This window comes from Euleptes europaea, chromosome 2 (assembly GCF_029931775.1).
Source record: "Euleptes europaea isolate rEulEur1 chromosome 2, rEulEur1.hap1, whole genome shotgun sequence".
NCBI classification, from domain to species: Eukaryota; Metazoa; Chordata; class Lepidosauria; order Squamata; family Sphaerodactylidae; genus Euleptes; species Euleptes europaea.
The window spans coordinates 99,687,418-99,705,965 of NC_079313.1; the positions used below are offsets into that span (position 1 = coordinate 99,687,418).

At 41.5% G+C, this 18,548-nt stretch overlaps 1 protein-coding gene across 1 annotated transcript in view; it reads right to left on the bottom strand.

The window, feature by feature from the left end:
• TRIM33 (tripartite motif containing 33) overlaps positions 1–18,548 on the bottom strand; it is a 67,735-nt gene that overhangs the window by 38,539 nt on the left and 10,648 nt on the right. Inside the window, exons 2-4 of the mRNA XM_056844476.1 lie at positions 2,019–2,137; positions 1,733–1,880; positions 415–547 (exon numbers count right to left, since the gene is read on the bottom strand). Coding sequence (XP_056700454.1) covers positions 415–547; positions 1,733–1,880; positions 2,019–2,137 — 400 coding nt within the window. The remainder of the gene's footprint in view (positions 1–414; positions 548–1,732; positions 1,881–2,018; positions 2,138–18,548) is intronic.

Genomic DNA, 18,548 nt, shown 5'->3' on the forward strand with positions numbered 1-18,548 from the left:
ACTGGAATTGCAATAATCTATTGTAAAAAATACCTCATTTTTAGTGCAACAACATTTCAGTCAAGTAACTGGTTAACTGATTTAAAAACTTTTGAGCTATTAGAGGTACCTCTAACTAAGCCACACACAGGAGAGAGTGATGCACCATCAAAAACACAGTTTTTCTTCAATTCATTTACATGCTGATTTAACTGAATAATCTCCTGAAACTTATGGCTAAGATTTGTTTAATTAGGAGATAACTGATACTCGTTTTATTTATTGCTTAACCTCCATTAGAATGAGCACTTAGAAAGAGCCCAACATACCACTTCCAAGTCTTTCTGACTGCATGTAGTAAAACAAAAAGGGATAACATCTTTAAAATTCATCTGCTCTGAGAAAGGAAATCATAGAAGATGGGAATATGCGTACCTATGTTCTTTGTGTTCCAATAACTGACAGTCTCTGCATGTCAATCTGTCGCAGGTTTCACAAAAAAGTTTTAACTGCTCTTGTTTGTGGACAGGACAAAACACAGGACGTTGACCGGATGCTCCAACAGCCTCTGCATTAAGGGGAAAGGACACAAGTTGCATCAAAATTGCAGCAATAGAGTAAAAAGATCAAGGAAGCTCAATTTTATGATTTCGTTCCCATTACAGAGGCACAGACAGCTGGCCAGAAGCAACAGAAGTTCCTTGGTCCACTCTTCACAGCCCTTTCTTCCTCTTAATCATTCCAGCAATTCATCCTCACAAAAACTCATCTCTCCCCTGTCCCTGACACTGCCACCATTGATACCCCCTTTACAGGTCTCTCCCCGCCCCACTACACAGCCTGAAGGCTGCAGTGGTGGTAATGACTTATTACTAAATTCTGCCAATTCTAACCCCTGCCCACTCCATCCTGCTGCTTGTCATCCTTAATTCTAGCAAAGCTGCACACTTCCATTTATATCTCAAATGCTGCTTGCCCCTTGTCCCGCCTTCATCTCATACTTTGATGTCTGGCTTGTCTTCTTCTCTGACTACATTCCTTGATTCCTCACTTCCTTGATTTGATAATCTATGTTAGCCAGCTGCCTGCCTTCTCCTTCCCAAAGCCATCTTTTTTGGGCCAATGCCTCAGGGACTTCACCTCTTTTTCAGCAAAACTGTTGACTGTTAATATTACCTCTTTTAACACGACACCTACTCACAATCTGCTTCTAGCTCCTAGTGGCTCTAGTACAGTGGCTCTCACAAAAATGTTGTCCCCTCCTCTCTCTTCTGCCTACTCCATTCACTTATCCCAGTCCATAACTCACTTATTTGTCCTGTTCTCCCAACTTTCTACTCCCCACAAATTCACACACTATACTCAGTATCTCTGCTCATGCTCTCAAGCAGCAAGGAGGTTGGTTTTGCCCATTATTTATTTAAATATTTATTTCCTGTACTCTCCATCTTCTCTTCCCTCTGTCATCTTGCTAAGCAACATTATTAGACCCCACCGATCCACACCAGCTCTAGAAATCCTCAGTGCTTCTTGATTCCGCACAATGTTGCTTTCACCCATGTTTCTAAACATGAGATCAGCACAAACAGAATAAAAGCTGCAACTAAAATCATTACTGAAATGATGCACTCAGTTTTCTGGCTATATCAGAAAGCATAGAATTGACATAGCATCATCAATTTTCTATAAAGTAATTTGGTTATAACTTTACTGAAACAGATAGTAACTCCAAAGTTAGCAGCAGAAATTTTACCTGAAGAAACGTCTTCCTTCTTTCTGATCATGTGATCCTTAGTAAATTTTACTCGCTGATGGGCTTCTATGCATGTTTTGCATAGCCATTCTCCACATTCTACACAGAAACCAACAGCGCTGGAATTATCTTCACAGCTGGTGCACACCTGAAAGCAGGGGGGAAATAATTATAAAGACTTATTTTCAAATGCCATAACTCTGCCATGGAACACCAGTCTAGAGATTACTAAAATTCACGATCTGTGCAAAGTACACACCAAGTAAAAAAGTACAGTAAGTCATACCTGTTCAGATTTCTCATCAGAGCTGCTTGGCACTTCAGACGTGTCTTTCACAAAGTAATTATCTACCAAATCTATTTGTCTGCATTCCTGGCGACAGATCGGACACCTGATTACACCAACTGCAACCAAAAGAGGAAACTGCTTATACTTCTCCAGGCTGTCAGCTTGATTTTTAAACAACTCAAGTTCAAGCATCATAAACATTTATTATAAACAGTTCCTTTGTTGCCTAAACCTTTAGCAATATGTCAGACAAACAACAGCATGATAGCACTTTGCACTCCCAATAATATGATCTTGTAGCAGCCAAAGCTAGAAAAGCATATTTTAATTTCCTCTGAGCCACAATATTTTGTATATGCTAGATGGGTAGGTTTCTTTCCAGTCCGATAATATTCCACAAGCTTTTAGAAAGATCAGGACTTTGTAGGTTTTCAGAGACAGAGAAAGCTACAAACTCAAACATAATAAGGGGAATTCCATGCCAAATAAAAAAAAACACATAAGTGTTACAGATTTTGCTGAATTGTTGCAGAATCATTATACATGCTGGAATATATCCATACCAAAATTTAAAATAAATTATTCCATTGGGGGCAGAGCTATATCTTTCCAAAAGTTTGTGCTCATCCTTATGTCTATAGTGAGATGCACTCTACCTACAACAGCCATTGGCATTATTGGCTTTCAAAAATGTAAATGGAAGTATGCCAAAATAAGAAAAAATGCAGAAATAACTGATGGTTAAAAGTTACTAAGAAATATCTAAACACATGATGTTTCTTTTAAATGGCTGTATAGAAATAGATTTTTACACTGTGTTAAAGTACAGAAACATTTTGCCCAGTTTGTACAGGTTATTATATATGGCCACACAGCTGCATATGAAGTATTTAATGACTGCAGTGTACTTTTTGGAATTCATGGTTATAAGAGAAAGTCTGGCAGTTGTTAAAACTTCTAAACTTTAATACATTCTTATTCCCCCTCTGCTTAGCTTCCCTGAAGAATGGGGCAAGCGAGGAAAACATTCCCAGTGTGAGAGGTGCGCAGCATACTGGAAAGAGTTGCCCTCCCAGATGATCCCATTTCACCTGGGAGACAGAGACTGTGAGATGGATTTTGTACAGAATAAAATAAGCTGTATCTAATTATTTCATTCCACTAGCCAAAGGAACCTCTGCTATCCACAAAATGAAGTAACTTAATCCTTCTTAATAAATTCTGTGATGCCCACCCTTCGCATGTAGAGATGTATGATTTCTGGAAAGGTTGAAGCTGCGAGGGGTGACTTTTTCAGACAACCACAGAAATGTTGAGAAGCTAAATATATGAAATGCCATTTTATAAAACCTAAATTTATTTTATCACTTTAATAGAAAATGTATCATTTGAAACATATAAAATGGCACTAGTTAGCATATTTATCAATTTTAAGAGAATAAAGTCCTTGGTTTTCTACAAGGGAAACCATAAATACATTTATGAGAGGCAGATGCACACTATGCTACCTTAGCACATGCATCTTAATTTTTGTTAATGCATCTTAATTTTACATAACGCTGTAAATTGTCTTAAGAAAACTGTCTTATGAAGACTGTATTTTGAGTAAAATCTCATCTTAAAAAGCATTTCACTCCTTTCTAAAGAGAAACTATTATGTACGTGCCATTGCTCCCCAAACTTTCCAATTTTTCTAGTCCTTGGGAAAGAGTCCCGATTTTTTTCACACACACGTACACAACTCAGTCAATTAATCTGCTAGGCAGCAGCCAATTTTGTTGAAGGGCCATTCTGATGAGCAACATGGTGGCTGGCCAGTTGTAATCTGTTTCCTAGTTTCAGCAGACTGCTGCCAAGTCCTCATATATCAAGAGCAACTAAGTGGGAAGGTAGCGTCCCTCTAAGCGCTAGATTTTCCCAGGAGGCACAACACAGTTTTCTTCCAGAATAGATCACGATGAGTAGCTGTGTTAGTCTGTCACGAGCAGTAGAAAACAGCAAGAGCCCAGTAGCACTTTAAAGACTAACAAAATTTCTGGCAGGGTATGAGCTTTCGTGAGCCACAGCTCACTTCTTCAGATTCAGCTAGAATGTGATTCCATCTATCCTTGAATAGAGAATAGTGAATTAGACACACAATGGCAATGCTAGAGTGGTGTAGTGGCTAAGAGCGGTGGTTTGGAGCGATGGACTCTGATCTGGAAAAACGGGTTTGTTTCCCCACTCCTCCACATGAAGCCAGCTGGGTGACCTTGGGCAAGTTACAGCTCTGTTAGAGCTCTCAGCCCCATCTACCTCACAGGGTGTCTGTTGTGGGGAGGGGAAGGGAAGGTGACTGTAAGCTGGTTTGAGTCTCCCTTAAGTGGTAGAGAAAGTCGGCATACAAAAACTAACTCTTTTTCTTCTTCTTCTAAATGTCAACAAGAAGTAAATGGCATTAGCAGGCGTGATTGGATTAGGTGTGATATGCAGAGGGGTAGCAGGCATGGAGAAATCAGCATTGGTAATAAGACAGGAATCCCAAATCCAATCACGTCTGCTAATGCCATTTACTTGCTTTTGACATTTAAATTGTCATTTTGTGTCTAAATCACCCAGCTCTCTTTAAAGATAGATGGAATCACATTCTAGCTGTATCTGAAGAAGTGAGCTGTGGCTAAGGAAAGTTCATAACCTGCCAGAAATTTTGTTAGTCTTTAAGGTGCTGCTGGACTCTTGCTCTTTTCTTCCAGAATGTCAGGCTCGCAGCTAATTCACAGATAGATCATACAACCGCAATGTGTGAAATACATCCAATGAAAAGTGTCATATCTGACACAATATCAGGTGACTAAAGTTAACCCAGGCTTGAAAGAAGCCATTTTTTTAATTAAAAAAAAAGCTACTGTCTTTGGGTATTAGTCACTCTCTAAGCAACACCTAACATCTCCAGGGGGGTGAGAAGACCTTCGTTAAAAACTATACACTGAAATAGAGAATGTTATACCTGATTTGTTCTTTTTCTGACCTCAAGTGGAAGAGAAATGTTTTGCATCTATGCCCCCGGAGGATGAAAATAGAATACCTATGGCTCCATAATCATGAGCACCTTGACTTTAAACTGTCTGGGCACCTTGACTTTAAACTGCTACAGAGACCTACGATAATTGTAAATTTAGAAGTCATCCTACTCCTATAATTAACCCCTGTGGAAGCTCATATAGAGGTGAAGAGGAGACAACTAACTCAAAAACATTAAACTAATAAAATGTGCTGGCTGCCAAGTTAGATGCTATGACTAATCACACATTAAAAACAAAACACAATTTAAAAAATACCAAAAATGTTCTCACAGGAAGACTAATTAGAACCAATATGAGGTAATTATATATGATAAGGATAACCATAGTGGTCCCAGCCAAATGCTACAAAATAAGAAAAGTATTCTTAAAGTAGATCAAGTTGTTGATGCAGGTAACCTTTTGATTTAAGTAAAACCTCTTTTCAGGCAAAAAAGAAGAGATTGCCAAGCCTTAAATACGATGATATTCGATGCAAGTTTCTTTTCAAGATGGGGGTTAAGTCATGGTACTATGTCTGCAAAGGGGAAAGAAACACGAGCGACCAGCAGCAGTCATAGCACAGTATTGGATTTTCCCAGTTAAGAAAACAAAGCACTGTACAGGACAGAAGCCCCAGCCAAAGTTGAGCAAGAGGTGAATTCCACTGTGTGCTGCAGCAGCTCTTTGACATGCCACTGGTAGCTCTTCTGAGCACCATTCTACAATGTGTCAGGAGGGTGGGTAAGGCCATGGCCCAATAGGACTTTTGGTTGACAGTAAGTGAGAATGTGCCTCTCTGGTAGCCACAGAATGAGTACCACTGCGGCCTTAAGGTTGATGGGGGTAGTATGTAGATCAGTGCCAGATTTACGTATGAGCTAAACAAGCTATAGCTTAGGGCCCAAGGGCCCCCCCAAAAAATGTAAAGGAGAAAAAAACCTGGATGTACATTTCCAAAATATAAGATAAAAAACAAATAAAATAAAACTTACATACAGCAACAGTGTTTTGTGTTGTGTAGGCTCCTATGATGTAAGTAATGGGCCCCGCCTGCTAGCCTGCTCCCTAAAATATCACTGGTTTGCTCCCTAAAATATCTTAATTGTATTTCAGTTCAACAATTACTTTGATAAAATATATATTTTGTTATGTGCAAATGGTTTTAGATACCTATTAGGTCCATAAATTACCATATAGCATATATTCAACACAAAAAACAGCGACAATTTGTTGTTGACAAAGGACAGCTGGACATATAAAGGGCCCCATTACCTTCAATAGCTTAGGGCCTAAATCCGGCCCTGATGTAGATTATTCACTGCAGTGGTACTTACTCAGCAGCTCCCAGAAAGCCACATTCACATTTACCATCAACCAAAAGACCTATGGGGCCATGGCTTGCCCACTCTCCTGGCACATTGAGGAATGGCGCTCAGAAGAGCCACAGGTGGCATGTCAAAGAGCTACTATGGCTTCCGAGCCACTGAGTTACTGTCACCAGTTTACCGCTGCAGTAAACAGTCCACATACTACCCCCATCCCCCTTGTCACATTGCTTTGAACACTTGTCTACTGAGCTGGGAAACCAACAGTGACAAAGATGGCAATCCTGAATATGTCATAGCAAGGCACAAAGACAGGTAGCGTCTATGTTAAGTGATAATGAGCTAATAATGAGGCTAAGTGGTTCGTAACAAGTATGATAGAAAGGCTACTACATATCAGGAGTTGTTTAAAGGATAAATTATGCAATCCTACAAAGACGAGTCATTGCCCAAACTGAGAGTCTTGCTTAGAAGATAATTTTAGCCTGTACAAGTGAAGCTGCTCTTCCTGCCTTCTCTCTTCTTCCCCATTCCACCCAAAGATGTTAAAGAATGTTAATACGTTTTGCTTTTCCCCCACAGCTGGTTTAAGAGCTTTTTAAGTTTCAAAAGTGACTCGTCAAAGGGAATAAAGTAAAACAATTAAAATTAAATCTTTAAAATGTTATAGGTTAGATCCAGTGCAGCATTTCCATGGGTGCTAAGACTTCTGCCTGTGGAGTATGACCTCACTAATTCCCCATCCCAAGGCACCTCAACATACCCCCTTCCATCTTGCTACTGTTGAGAACTATGGATTTTGCTCAGCACACGCTTAAGTCTTCTGTTAGTTTAAGGAACCTCTTCCACAGGCAGAAGGCTCCTTTTGCAGACAAAAAAGCTCAGCCATAACTATACTCTTAAGGCATAACTATTTCTAATGGTGTTTTTAGAGTCTGACTAAAGTATTTCAGTAAGTATTTTCTGAGACTAATGGACACTGTTACAGCATAACTATTTCTAATGTGTAGTATCCTTCCACCATTCTATTACTCATATCAACTATAACTTGCTCAAAGCTAACAAATCAAAATACTAAGATCAAACACAAAAGTTGAAATTTAAGAAGTATAAAGGCTTGGATCCAATGCCTTGCTACCATTTGTGCAGCGCCTTTTGTTGTTGCAAGGACAGCCCTCCCCTGTGCACTTCTGTCTCTAAATATAGTTCGGCAGGGTAAAAGGCGCAAGGGCTACAAGTTTTAGATTAGAATCATGGTTAATAAAAAGACAGTACTTTGTTTAAAACCAGCACTATTGTTGTACAAGCAAATTGTAATCACATTTGCTCAGAAGGTATGTGAATTAAAAATGGGAAATGTAATTTAAATAAATTATTTTAATCAGCCTTTTTAAATGCCTTAATTTAAAATCAGCATACACACTATCCCCATCCACCTTGAGGTTGCAGTGGTACTTACTCCATGGCTACCAGAGAGGCTGCTTTGAATGGAAGACTCCATGGCATTATACGCTGCTGAGGTCCCTTCCCTCCCCAAACCCTTCCCCCTCCGGGCTCCACCCCGATTCTCCAGGTATTTCCCAACCCAGAGCTGAGAACCCCAGGTATAAAGGAAGTGAATAAATAATAAATATAGTTGAGGATTGGAGGGGAAGATAAAAGGTTGGTGGGTAGGATGAAAGGAGAAAAGGAAGCAGGGGAAGGTGAGTATATAGGCCTTCAATGGAACAGAGGGACATAATTTTATGCGTATTACACCAAGGTGTAATGTCAAATTATAATTTACATCCACCAAATATTATTCCTGTAGCTCAAACTGTATTTAAAGAAAATGCTATAATATATCACTGTATCCAATTCTCAATGTGGCCCCATCTGTAGATACTTAAATCTGGAGATTAAGGCCCTGGAAAGAAAAGAGAGATCTTTTTACTTTATTTAAAAAAAAAAATCCAAACAGAAAACCACCATCCAAACAAACAGCAATAACAAAAATTTAAAAACAAACAAACATAGAAGCAATATAACAACAACAAAAATTCATAAAGTTGAATCAGATTAAAGACAGATTTTTTTTCAAATCTGAGACAAACCCCAGGTTTGTAGAAAAATCTGGAATCTAAAAAAAATGGGACTGGGGTTAAAATCCCTCAAAATGATAAAAGGAGCACCTTTTATAAGAAACTGGTGACCTCAATGGATGTCATAGGCAACCACAACAGTATTGCCAGCCTTCAAGCATTAGTTTCCATCAGTAAAATGGCAGGGGGAGGGTTCAGGGTCCTTTTCCAGGGATGTTTTAGCCTTTGAGGGAGGACTCACTGAGGCTAGGCCAGGGGTCGGCAAACCGTGGCTCGCGAGCCGCATGCGGCTCTTTGGCCCGTTGAGTGCGGCTCTCCGAACTTGGTTCGGAGCCCCTGCTCTCGCGCCTGCTTGCGCCGGCAGCCGGGCTGCGGAGCCAGCGCGCCTGAGAGAGAGAGCGAGCGCGAGAGAGCAGGCGAGCGGGCGCGCTGTCTCTCCCACCCCCCCGCCATGGAGAATGGCCAGGTCCCCCTTTCCCTTTCCCTCAATGGTTGGGAGGCTAAAGCCTCCCCTCCCCTCTAGCCGCGCGATTGCTGTTGGGCGGGGTGGGCTTCCTTTGGCGGCGCATCCCCGGCAGCGGCGCTGGGCCGCGGCGCCCCGTCTTCTGCGGCGCGGACTCCGTTCCCCCATCGTCTTCTGGGACTGTGGGTCCCTGTAGGGAAGAGGCACACTTTGGAGCCAGCAGGGGCTTGTCTGATAAGTGGAGGGTGGCGGGAAAGCCCCGGGGCGCGGGGTGGGGGCCCCGACCCGGGTCACACGTAATGGTACAACTCGGGGTCGTCTGCTGAAGTTGGAGGGTGGGAGTTTCAAAACTGATAAAAGGAAGTATTTCTTCATACAACGCGTGGTTAAATGGTGGGACTCCCTGTCCCAGGAGGTGGTGATGGCTGCCAACTTGGAGGGCTTTAAGAGGGGAGTGGACCTGTTCATGGAGGAGAGGGCTATCCATGGCTACTAATCAAAATGGATACTAGTCATGATGCATGCCTATTCTCTCCAGGATCAGAGGAGCAGGCCTATTATATCAGGTGCTATAGAACGCAGGCAGGACAATGATGCTGCACTGGTCTTGCTGCTGGGCTTCCTGGAGGCACCTGGTTGGCCACTGTGGGAACAGACTGCTGGACATGAAAGGCCTTGGTCTGATCCAGCATGGCCTTTCTTATGTTCTCATGTGTTTACTGCGTCTGTGAATCTAGAGAAAAGTTTGCTCACATTGTTCACATTGTTTGTCAGTCATTGTCATTCTGTTGTAATGTCTTGATCATGGAACTCTCCCCCAACATCTCTTTGCCTTCTGCCTACTCTTCTACATCTTAAGCACTAGATTAAGATATTTTTTACTTTCCCGAACTCTGTGCAGGCTCTGCCTTTTAATCTTGCTGCTGCTTAATGGTTTTATTGCTACTGTTCTGCCACTGTGTTGCTATAATGTATATTTATTGTTCATATTTAATTATGCTTCTTGTTTCATTTTATGGGTTTTTAAGGGTTTGTAGAACACCTCTATTACGAGTACAAGGTAAAATATTTAATAATGAAGTAACGATGGTTTGACAAACCATAGCTATAGCCACAGCCCCATCTGTATACCACTGCCTCTACAAATTCTGGAGTGCTGAGCACACAAACAATGCAAAACCATGATATTCCTATGGCATGGTTCAGCCATCCATAAAGAGCACAATAAGGAAATATTTCTGTTCTTGCAGAAAACTAGAGTTTGCAATCGTATTTGAACCACACTTTGTGGTTTCTTCACTTATTATTTATTAATTTAGAATAGTTCTATGCTGCTTCATCAGAGGCCTACTCGAGGCAGCTTACAATTAAAAACCACAGTATAAAACACAAGACATTAACATAAACAAGCCATTAGACATCAGCAGTATAAAAACTATCCATAAAACAGAGCAGACAATTACACAATATTAAAAGCCTGGGTAAAAAGATGTGTTTTAGCCTGGTGCCTAAAAGAAGTCAAGTAGGCGCCATGTGAGCCTCCCTACAAACAAATGAGGATTCCAAACCGGGGGGGGGGGGGGGGAGAGAGAGAGAGAGAGAGAGAGAGAGAGAGAGAGAGAGAGTGTACTGAAAAGCCTGATCCAACTCTCTTTAACCATCTGGGATCTGTAAACAGAATGCTGCTCTATAAAGGCATGAAATTCTTCAGCCAAGGCTCTACATAGCCACCAGGTTACTTCAGGGAAAGCCTGTAAACACAGTGAGCCCCCCCCCCCCATTAATCTGCGCTCTGCGGTGCTCTGGACTAAAAGTTGAGACATTCCAATGCTGCTGTGAGACTGATGGCAGCATCATGGGTTCCTCCCACAGAGTAAGGTGCTTCCTCATAGACAGCATCCTATTTCTCCTCCTCCCTGGCCCTGCCCTAATAGCTAGCCTTTGAGCCATGCATGCCATTTCCCCGGGTCCTCATTCCCTACCAGGACTCTGAATGGCCATCACATCTGCTTCCTCCTGAAGTGAGTTTCCTCCAGCTGCCTCCCTGCTCTGGGAAGCAGGATCAGGCCCTATTCCTCTGCAGGGGATAGTCAATCAGAGGCTTGAGATGGTCTTGCCATAGCCCCAGTCAAAGCAGTGCAAAGTGTTTCCTCTCACTCTCTAATTTGAGAGGAAAAAGTAGAAATGGAAGTAGATGGAGAAGTGAAAATAAGCTGAGGAGAAAAGAGGAAAAGGTAACACCTGTCTGAAGAGTTCCTCAGTAAACCTACACAACTTCCTAGGAAGAAAACTAATGGAGGAGTGGGGTAGAAAAGAGCAAGAGCCCAGCAGCACCTTAAAGACTAACAAAATTTCTGGCAGGGTATGAGCTTTCGTGAGCCACAGCTCACTTCTTCAGATACAGCTAGAATGTGATTCCATCAATCCTTAAGTAGAGAAGAGTGAATTAGACAAACAGTGGCAATGTAAATATCAAAAGTAAGTAAATGACATTAGCAGGCGTGAAGAAGAGGAGGATGTCACCTGGTGAGACAAAGGATGTGGAGAGGAGGGAGGGGGGATGATCTAGGTTAAAAGATTATTAGCAAAGGACAAGTGGAGGCTTGATAACGCCTCCAGGGTTCATAATCACCTGGGAAGTTTGTACTGCAGGAGATTGTGAGAGCCTTGGTGAGTATCCTGCAAATTTGGGTCCTTGTTTATAGCCATAGGAGCCCCGTGGCACAGAGTGGTAAGCTGCAGTACTGCAGTCCAAGCTCTGCTCACGACCTGAGTTCAATCCCAACGGAAATCGGTTTCAGGTAGCCGGCTCAAGGTTGACTCAGCCTTCCATCCTTCCACGGTTGGGTTGTACCCAGCTTGCTGGCGGGTAAAGGGAAGATGACTGGGGAAGGCACTGGCAAACCACCCCGTAAACCAAGCCTGCCTAGAAAACGCCGGGATGTGACGTCACCCCATGCGTCAGGAATGACCCGGTGCTTGCACAGGGGAACTTTACCTTTCTTTTTTATATATAGCTATGGGTGTGAGGAACTCTGGAGGGTCAAAAACAGAGCCTTGATTAATGTTCTCCTGGAGCAGCCAGGCTACTTCCTCTTGAAAACCCCTAGGGGAATTCCTACCTTAATCCAGAAACCCTGCTTTAATAGCAAAACAGATGGCTTTCATCCCCACCTCTGACTGCAAAAGGCCAAAGGAACTCAAAAAGACAGGAGTGGGGGGGGGCTCCATATACCACCATCCATTATTGTTAGCTAGATTAGCACAGCTACTAAATGGTCCCTTGAAGATAAGTTTCAGAGGATGGCCGGGTTGGTCTGCAGTAGAAAAGCTAGATTCAAGTCCAGTAGCACCTTAGAGACCAACAAGATTTCCGGGGTATGAACTTTCAAGAGTCAAAGCCCCCTTCACTGGATTTCCGACTAAGGGAGCTTTGACTCTCAAAAGCTCTTACCCTAAAATTTTTGTTGGTCTCTAAGGGCCTACTGGATTCAAATTTAAATGGTCCCTGAATTTTTTAAATTAGATTTGTCTTTTTGAATGACCACATTTCACACTGTGTTTCTTGAAAATTAACATGATGAATATAGTTACCAATCAAATTGGTTTCTGACAAAGTTAGAACTTTGAGTCAATTAGCTCTAGAAACCTTATATATTATAATTACATCATATCACATCTTGTGCTTTAAAGAATTTTCTGTTAATATTCAAGTTGAAATGCTTTCAGCTATTGAAAAATACTTTGAAGTATTTACACAGCACATGAAATTAGCATGGAAGACCTTTCTGGTTTTGCTTATGAAATATAAGTCAAATGAACATGCAAATAGAATTGATATCTGATTTAGCATCAGAAAATTTCCCAGAAAACCCACCACTGTTAACACTGAGGGAAAGCATGACTTATGTGCAATTCTCACATATGTTTTCTGTACTTTATGTTGTAATAATTCTGCACAGCATTTCACAGTAAGTTTTGGAAGTTTTGAAAAGATCCACACCGGACAAAGTGACGGCAAATTACTGTCATAATTTCAGATGTTCTCCCAAGACCATTCCATTTACACCACAGATCTGATGAAGGGAGCTCTGACTCACAAAAGGTCATACCCCAAAAATCTTGTTGGTCTCTAAGGTGCTACTAGACTCAAATCTAGCTCTTCTACCGCAGGTCAACAAGGCTATACCCTCTGAAACTACAGATCTTACACACCTTGGATTTCATGTCAAATATCACCTGATAACTTTACTCCTATTGTGTCAAATTATTCTTATGTCAAATTAGGCATTCTTACTGGAAAAAGCTACACTATGATAAGTGATTAAAAATGAAAAAGCAGCAGGAAGGCAGGACTAACTGCACAATTCTAAGAACACTTACCCAGGAGCAAACCCCAATGAATAGGTCTGAGTAGGATTCTGAGTAGACCTGCTTAAGATGGCTCTCTGTTTGAAGACAGGACCACAAAGTGCCACACAATTTTATTAGTTCAAAACTTACTTTGGATACAAAATAGTGCATCAAATTTTATTTGAGCACAATTGTCAGGAAACTGACAGCCCATTCCTGAGCTGAGGAATAGGGGGACGGCAGGAAAGAGGGACGCAGCGGCGCTTCTTCCTAAGCCATTTAACAAACAAAAAAAGCCGTTTCGCGGCTTTCTTTGTTCAACTGGGGCTTTTCGCCCCATTGAAAACAGCGAGGCTGTGCCTGCTAAATAGCAGGCGCAGCAACGCTGTTCCGGCCGCCAGCGCAAGTGGCCAAAAGTGGGTAGGAAGCCAACTAAGCAGCGGCTCCTCCCCCCAGCCCACCCCCGGAAAGCCCCCCCTGCACTGGTGCGGCCTCTCCATGCCATTGCCGGCGCCACAGAGAGGCCGAGCTGGTGGAGGGGGAAGGCGCAGTCCTACGGCACTCGGCCGCCGGCGGGACTGGCCTTGCCCCCAGTGTGAATGCATGTAATCGCGTGATTACACGCATTTATGCCAGCGGCGACGTGATGCCACCTCCTATCCACTTTCGGCCCGATTCTCAGGAATGGGCTGTGAGTCCCTGAACAGTGGTTCAGGCTTCAGTGTATACAAGTTTGTTGGGAAATTATTGTGCTGTTGCTTGGAATTAGCAAGCCGTGACCTTTGTTCTTGGTGCTATATTCATGGCTCCTTAATCTGACTTTGGACCTCTTGATTTTGTGCTTGCTTGATGGGTCAGACATCCTGTCTGTCCATGTTGACTCTGGAAAGAGGGGACATTGAATGCTGGAGGATCTCCGCTGGAAGCGTAACATCTGGTAGACTAAACTAATGTTATTACTTTGTGTTTAGTTCTTTTGATCTAGTTTTGTTGTTTTACTTCCTCACTGCTCACTGTTCTTTTTAGAAATATTCTTGCACAAATTTAATAAATCACTTTAATTGTATCTTGTGGTGTTTTGTCTTCAGGTGGCTTCAATCTAATTCCAGTACCTGGACCAATGTGGCTACACCTACCAGGTTGTTTTGTGAAACTCTGCAAGTGGTCTACCTTGCAGGTGTGACTTTCTTAACTTTGATCCCAGGAAGGTTAGAAGCTTGCCCCTTGGCTTCTGGCTGTTGGGGTAGTGAAAAGGAGCTAGTGGCAACTACCAAGACTGAGGTGTGATGATTCATACCCCAGGGTTTTGTATTTTTGTGTTTTGCTGACCCACCTCAAGAGAATCGCTCCGACTACGGGTTCTCAACAACAATAAGTTCAAACAATGCTAACCTGTTGGCTCAATTTAAAGTGCTGTGAAGTCCACTGACACTGCCTAATGTTGTACTTCCAGCTGATACTGCTGTGTGACTGCATGCAAATGTATTGCACAGATCTTTCAAAAGATCAAAGAGGGAAAGATTATATTAGGCAAAATGCTCATTGCATCACACATGATTCTGCACAGTAAGGAGTGTATAGAGTTCCAGTCACTGGAAGTCTTGATTATGTACCATTTACTATGCTATTTATAGTCCATCTTTCTCATAAACACTTAAGTCATTGTCAACAATGGAAATTGCGCAAAACATATACATAGAATTACATCATATACAGAATCACTGCCCAATGTAATTTTTCGTTGTACCCAATGAAGAATTCTGAGCAATTCAAAGTTTGAATATTGATGCAACTTGTTATATCATTTTAGTTTGTACTTCTCATTGATTTTACAGTTTTCCAGAAGAGAAAATAGAGAGACCTTTATGTGACAACCTGGAATACTGTTGCCAGTCAAAGTAGAGAATACTTGTCCCTGATAATGGTTGGTCTCAGTATAAAGGATGTTCATGTGTATTTGAACATACTGCCAAAAGCACAACCAACACAAAACTGAATGACAGATTATTTATTCGAGGAATAGTTGATTGAGAGCCAGTGTGCTGTAGTGGTTAAGAATGGTGGACATTTTGCAAGTGCATTTCGAACTAAATCCCAAATTCATGCTATTGGGGATCATCCCTTTGCAACTGAGTTCAATTCAGAGAGAATTCTTTCAGTATGCCACCACGGCAGCGAGAATCCTGTATGCCTCATATTGGAAAAACTCAAAGATTCCAATGAAGAACGAATGGATCTGTGAACTATTTTACTTTGCTTCGATGTCAAAACTAACCTGTTTGATAAAAAACCAACCACTTAGATGACTTTTGGCGCAAATGTCAACCTTTTTATAATAAATATGCACAACGATTGTACACAGCTAATTGTATTAATAGGCTAGCTAGATTATAAACTAGGTATTAGAAATACTAAAGAACAGTTTTAATTGTAAGAAAAGTTCATATCTGATACTTCGAGAATTAATATTTCTACTGGTATAGGTAATGATTATCAGATGAATAGAACAGAATACATTTCAGTATCCATATATGAACAACAAAGCTGTATTGCAGGGTCCAGGTTAATTGGGCTCCATGAATATAGATTCTGGGAATTACCTCCCAAAGTGGACTAAATTACAGAGGAGGGACAAGAACAGGAGGCACTCCTTAAACCTAAGCTTCTGCTATAAACAACTTCTTGTTATAAAATATGTTACCATCCAACCCGTTGCACAAAAAAATTGATGCTTGAAGTTTGGGTTAACATGTTGCTTTTCATTCTGACATCAACCACAGTTACCCCTTTTTTTATACTAAAACTTTTTTGTCGCTGTGTTGAAGAAACAGTAGGATTAGGTTTACTGGTAGCAATAATTAGGAAGTGTGATAATTCAATTATGAAACCCTGAAGGCTGAACTTTGGGGCTAGATTGACAGTTTATCAAGGCTTAAATTAAAGAAGTTTTTTTTATTAGGTATGTAGGAAACAGTGAACAATTGTGTGGTCTGGTAGCTTTTTTATTCATTTGCAAGCCTAGATTTATACCTGAAATACCTTCTTAATGCAGGTTGCCTGGCCATCAATCAGTGAAAAAGGTGAATAATGTCCTCCATATTATCAAAGGAGTTGACTTACTGAAGGCCACAGTAAACAGGAGTTTTTATAGCAAATTAAAGACTAATTAAATTTTATTCCAGCATAAGCTTTCATGGCCAAGAGCCCACTTCTTTAGATGCAGTAAGTGTATCCTCACTAGGCTTATGTAGGTGGTATGAAAAAGCAAACAGCAGAGCCAGGTGCCATGACATGCAAGTAGTACAGGGCAATTTTTTCCCCCCTGTCAAGTCACATCTGACTTATGGCGACTCCAGTGGGGTTTTCAAAGCAAGAGACATTCAGAAGTGGTTTTCCATTGCCTGCCTCCATGTCACACCCCTGGTATTCCTTGGAGGTCTCCCATCCAAAACTTGCCAGTATTTCGACGAGATCAGACTAGCTCTGTTTCGACGAGATCAGACTAGCCTGGTCAGGTCAGGGCGAGTTATAATTACAAAGTCAAATATAATCAAAATAGACACATTTAACCATTAATTACTTACGCTACACTAGTTAACATCTATAATGACTAGGGAATCCCAGGCTTGTTAAATGGTTAACACCAAGGGCACATACACAAGATGCATGATGAAAGATTATGGTTACAGGGGAAATCATTCTTGCTGTTAGATTTTAGAAGCTGAGGAGGGATGTAAGCATCTCTCCTAACCACCAATACTAAAAATGCAACAATACCTTCCAGCATAAAATCAAGATATGCATCAGTCACCAATGACAACCACACAATGAGACAAATAGCAGAAAGACAAGACTACCAATAGGTACACAGTAGAGGAAAATATGAATGTGTTGGACCAAGATCCAGAAATATATAAACGAGGAGCAAATTTCAGAAGATCAAAAATATCTGAACATTTTGGTACAGTTGATTACCATTAATCAGATGTGAATTAAGACAACAGATTATATTTTGCCATCTGCCATTCACCCACTTGCTGCACATTGTAGGCAAATGTGTGTGGCCAAGACAGAGGTGCATAAGACTGCCACTTCTACTGCCATAACCTATCCATGTGCTTTCCCAGGCTGAGCAGACATAGCCATGCTCTCTATCTGTTGGCTGTATTTCTCCCACTAGAAGGCAATGGTAGGTTGGGGGTAAACACATGGAGGATAACAGCTGCAAGATCTCCCTCCCACACACACTATGTTTCCTAGGTCAGACCAAAACAGAGGGACTCTTCAACTATGCTTTTTCCCACCCTTCACCCCTGCCAGAGAGAGGAGCACATGTGATGGCATGGGGGAGAAAGCCAACAGATCTGTACTGGGCTGGAAAACTGCAATTACAATATCTGCCTGCAAGACCGCAATAGCCTTTTAAATAAATGGTTAACATACTCATAGTATATTTAACAAAAGGTCTATATAATACTAAGAAGAACAGCAAGAAGAGCTTCATTTGTGAAATCTGTAATATACATAATGAAATGAATGAACCAACTATAAATACTGCCCTTTGTTATGCCATCCACATTAGAATCATGCTAAGACAGGCAACTTGAGCACAAAGTTTTAAATACCTCAATGAAAAGCTGATTAGGGATGGAAGAGTCTAGAATTACAACATTCTTTGGATCGCTCACATACAAAAAATCAAATTGCAACAACAAAATGGCTTTAAATGAATTCAAACTGAATACGGAGGCTAATGGGAGGAATGCTTTTCTTGCTTCCTTACCATATATATTTTTTAAAAGAAACAACAGAAACTTGGGGCTGGCAGAAGAGAAGAAGAGTTGGTTTTTATATACCAACTTTCTCTAACACTTAAGGTAGAATCAAACCGGCTTACAATCACCTTCCCCTCCCCTCCCCACAACAGACACCCTGTGCGGTAGGTGGGGCTGAGAGAGTGTGACTTGCCCAAGGTCACCCAGCTGGCTTCGAGTGTAGGAGTGGGGAAACAAAGCTAGTTCACCAGATCAGAGTCCACTGCTTCAAACCACTGCTCTTAACCACTACACCATGCTGGCTCCTACACCATGCTGACAACAAAGAGCATAATAAAAAGTTTTTACAAAGTTATAAACTATCTGAGTTGGGACATTTCCCACAGTTTGGTCAGACAAGTTCAGGAATTGCACACCTTTTTTGAAAACCAAGACTCTTGGAGATACCTAGGTGTGCCCACATTTCCTTGGAGCCCAAAATTTTACCGG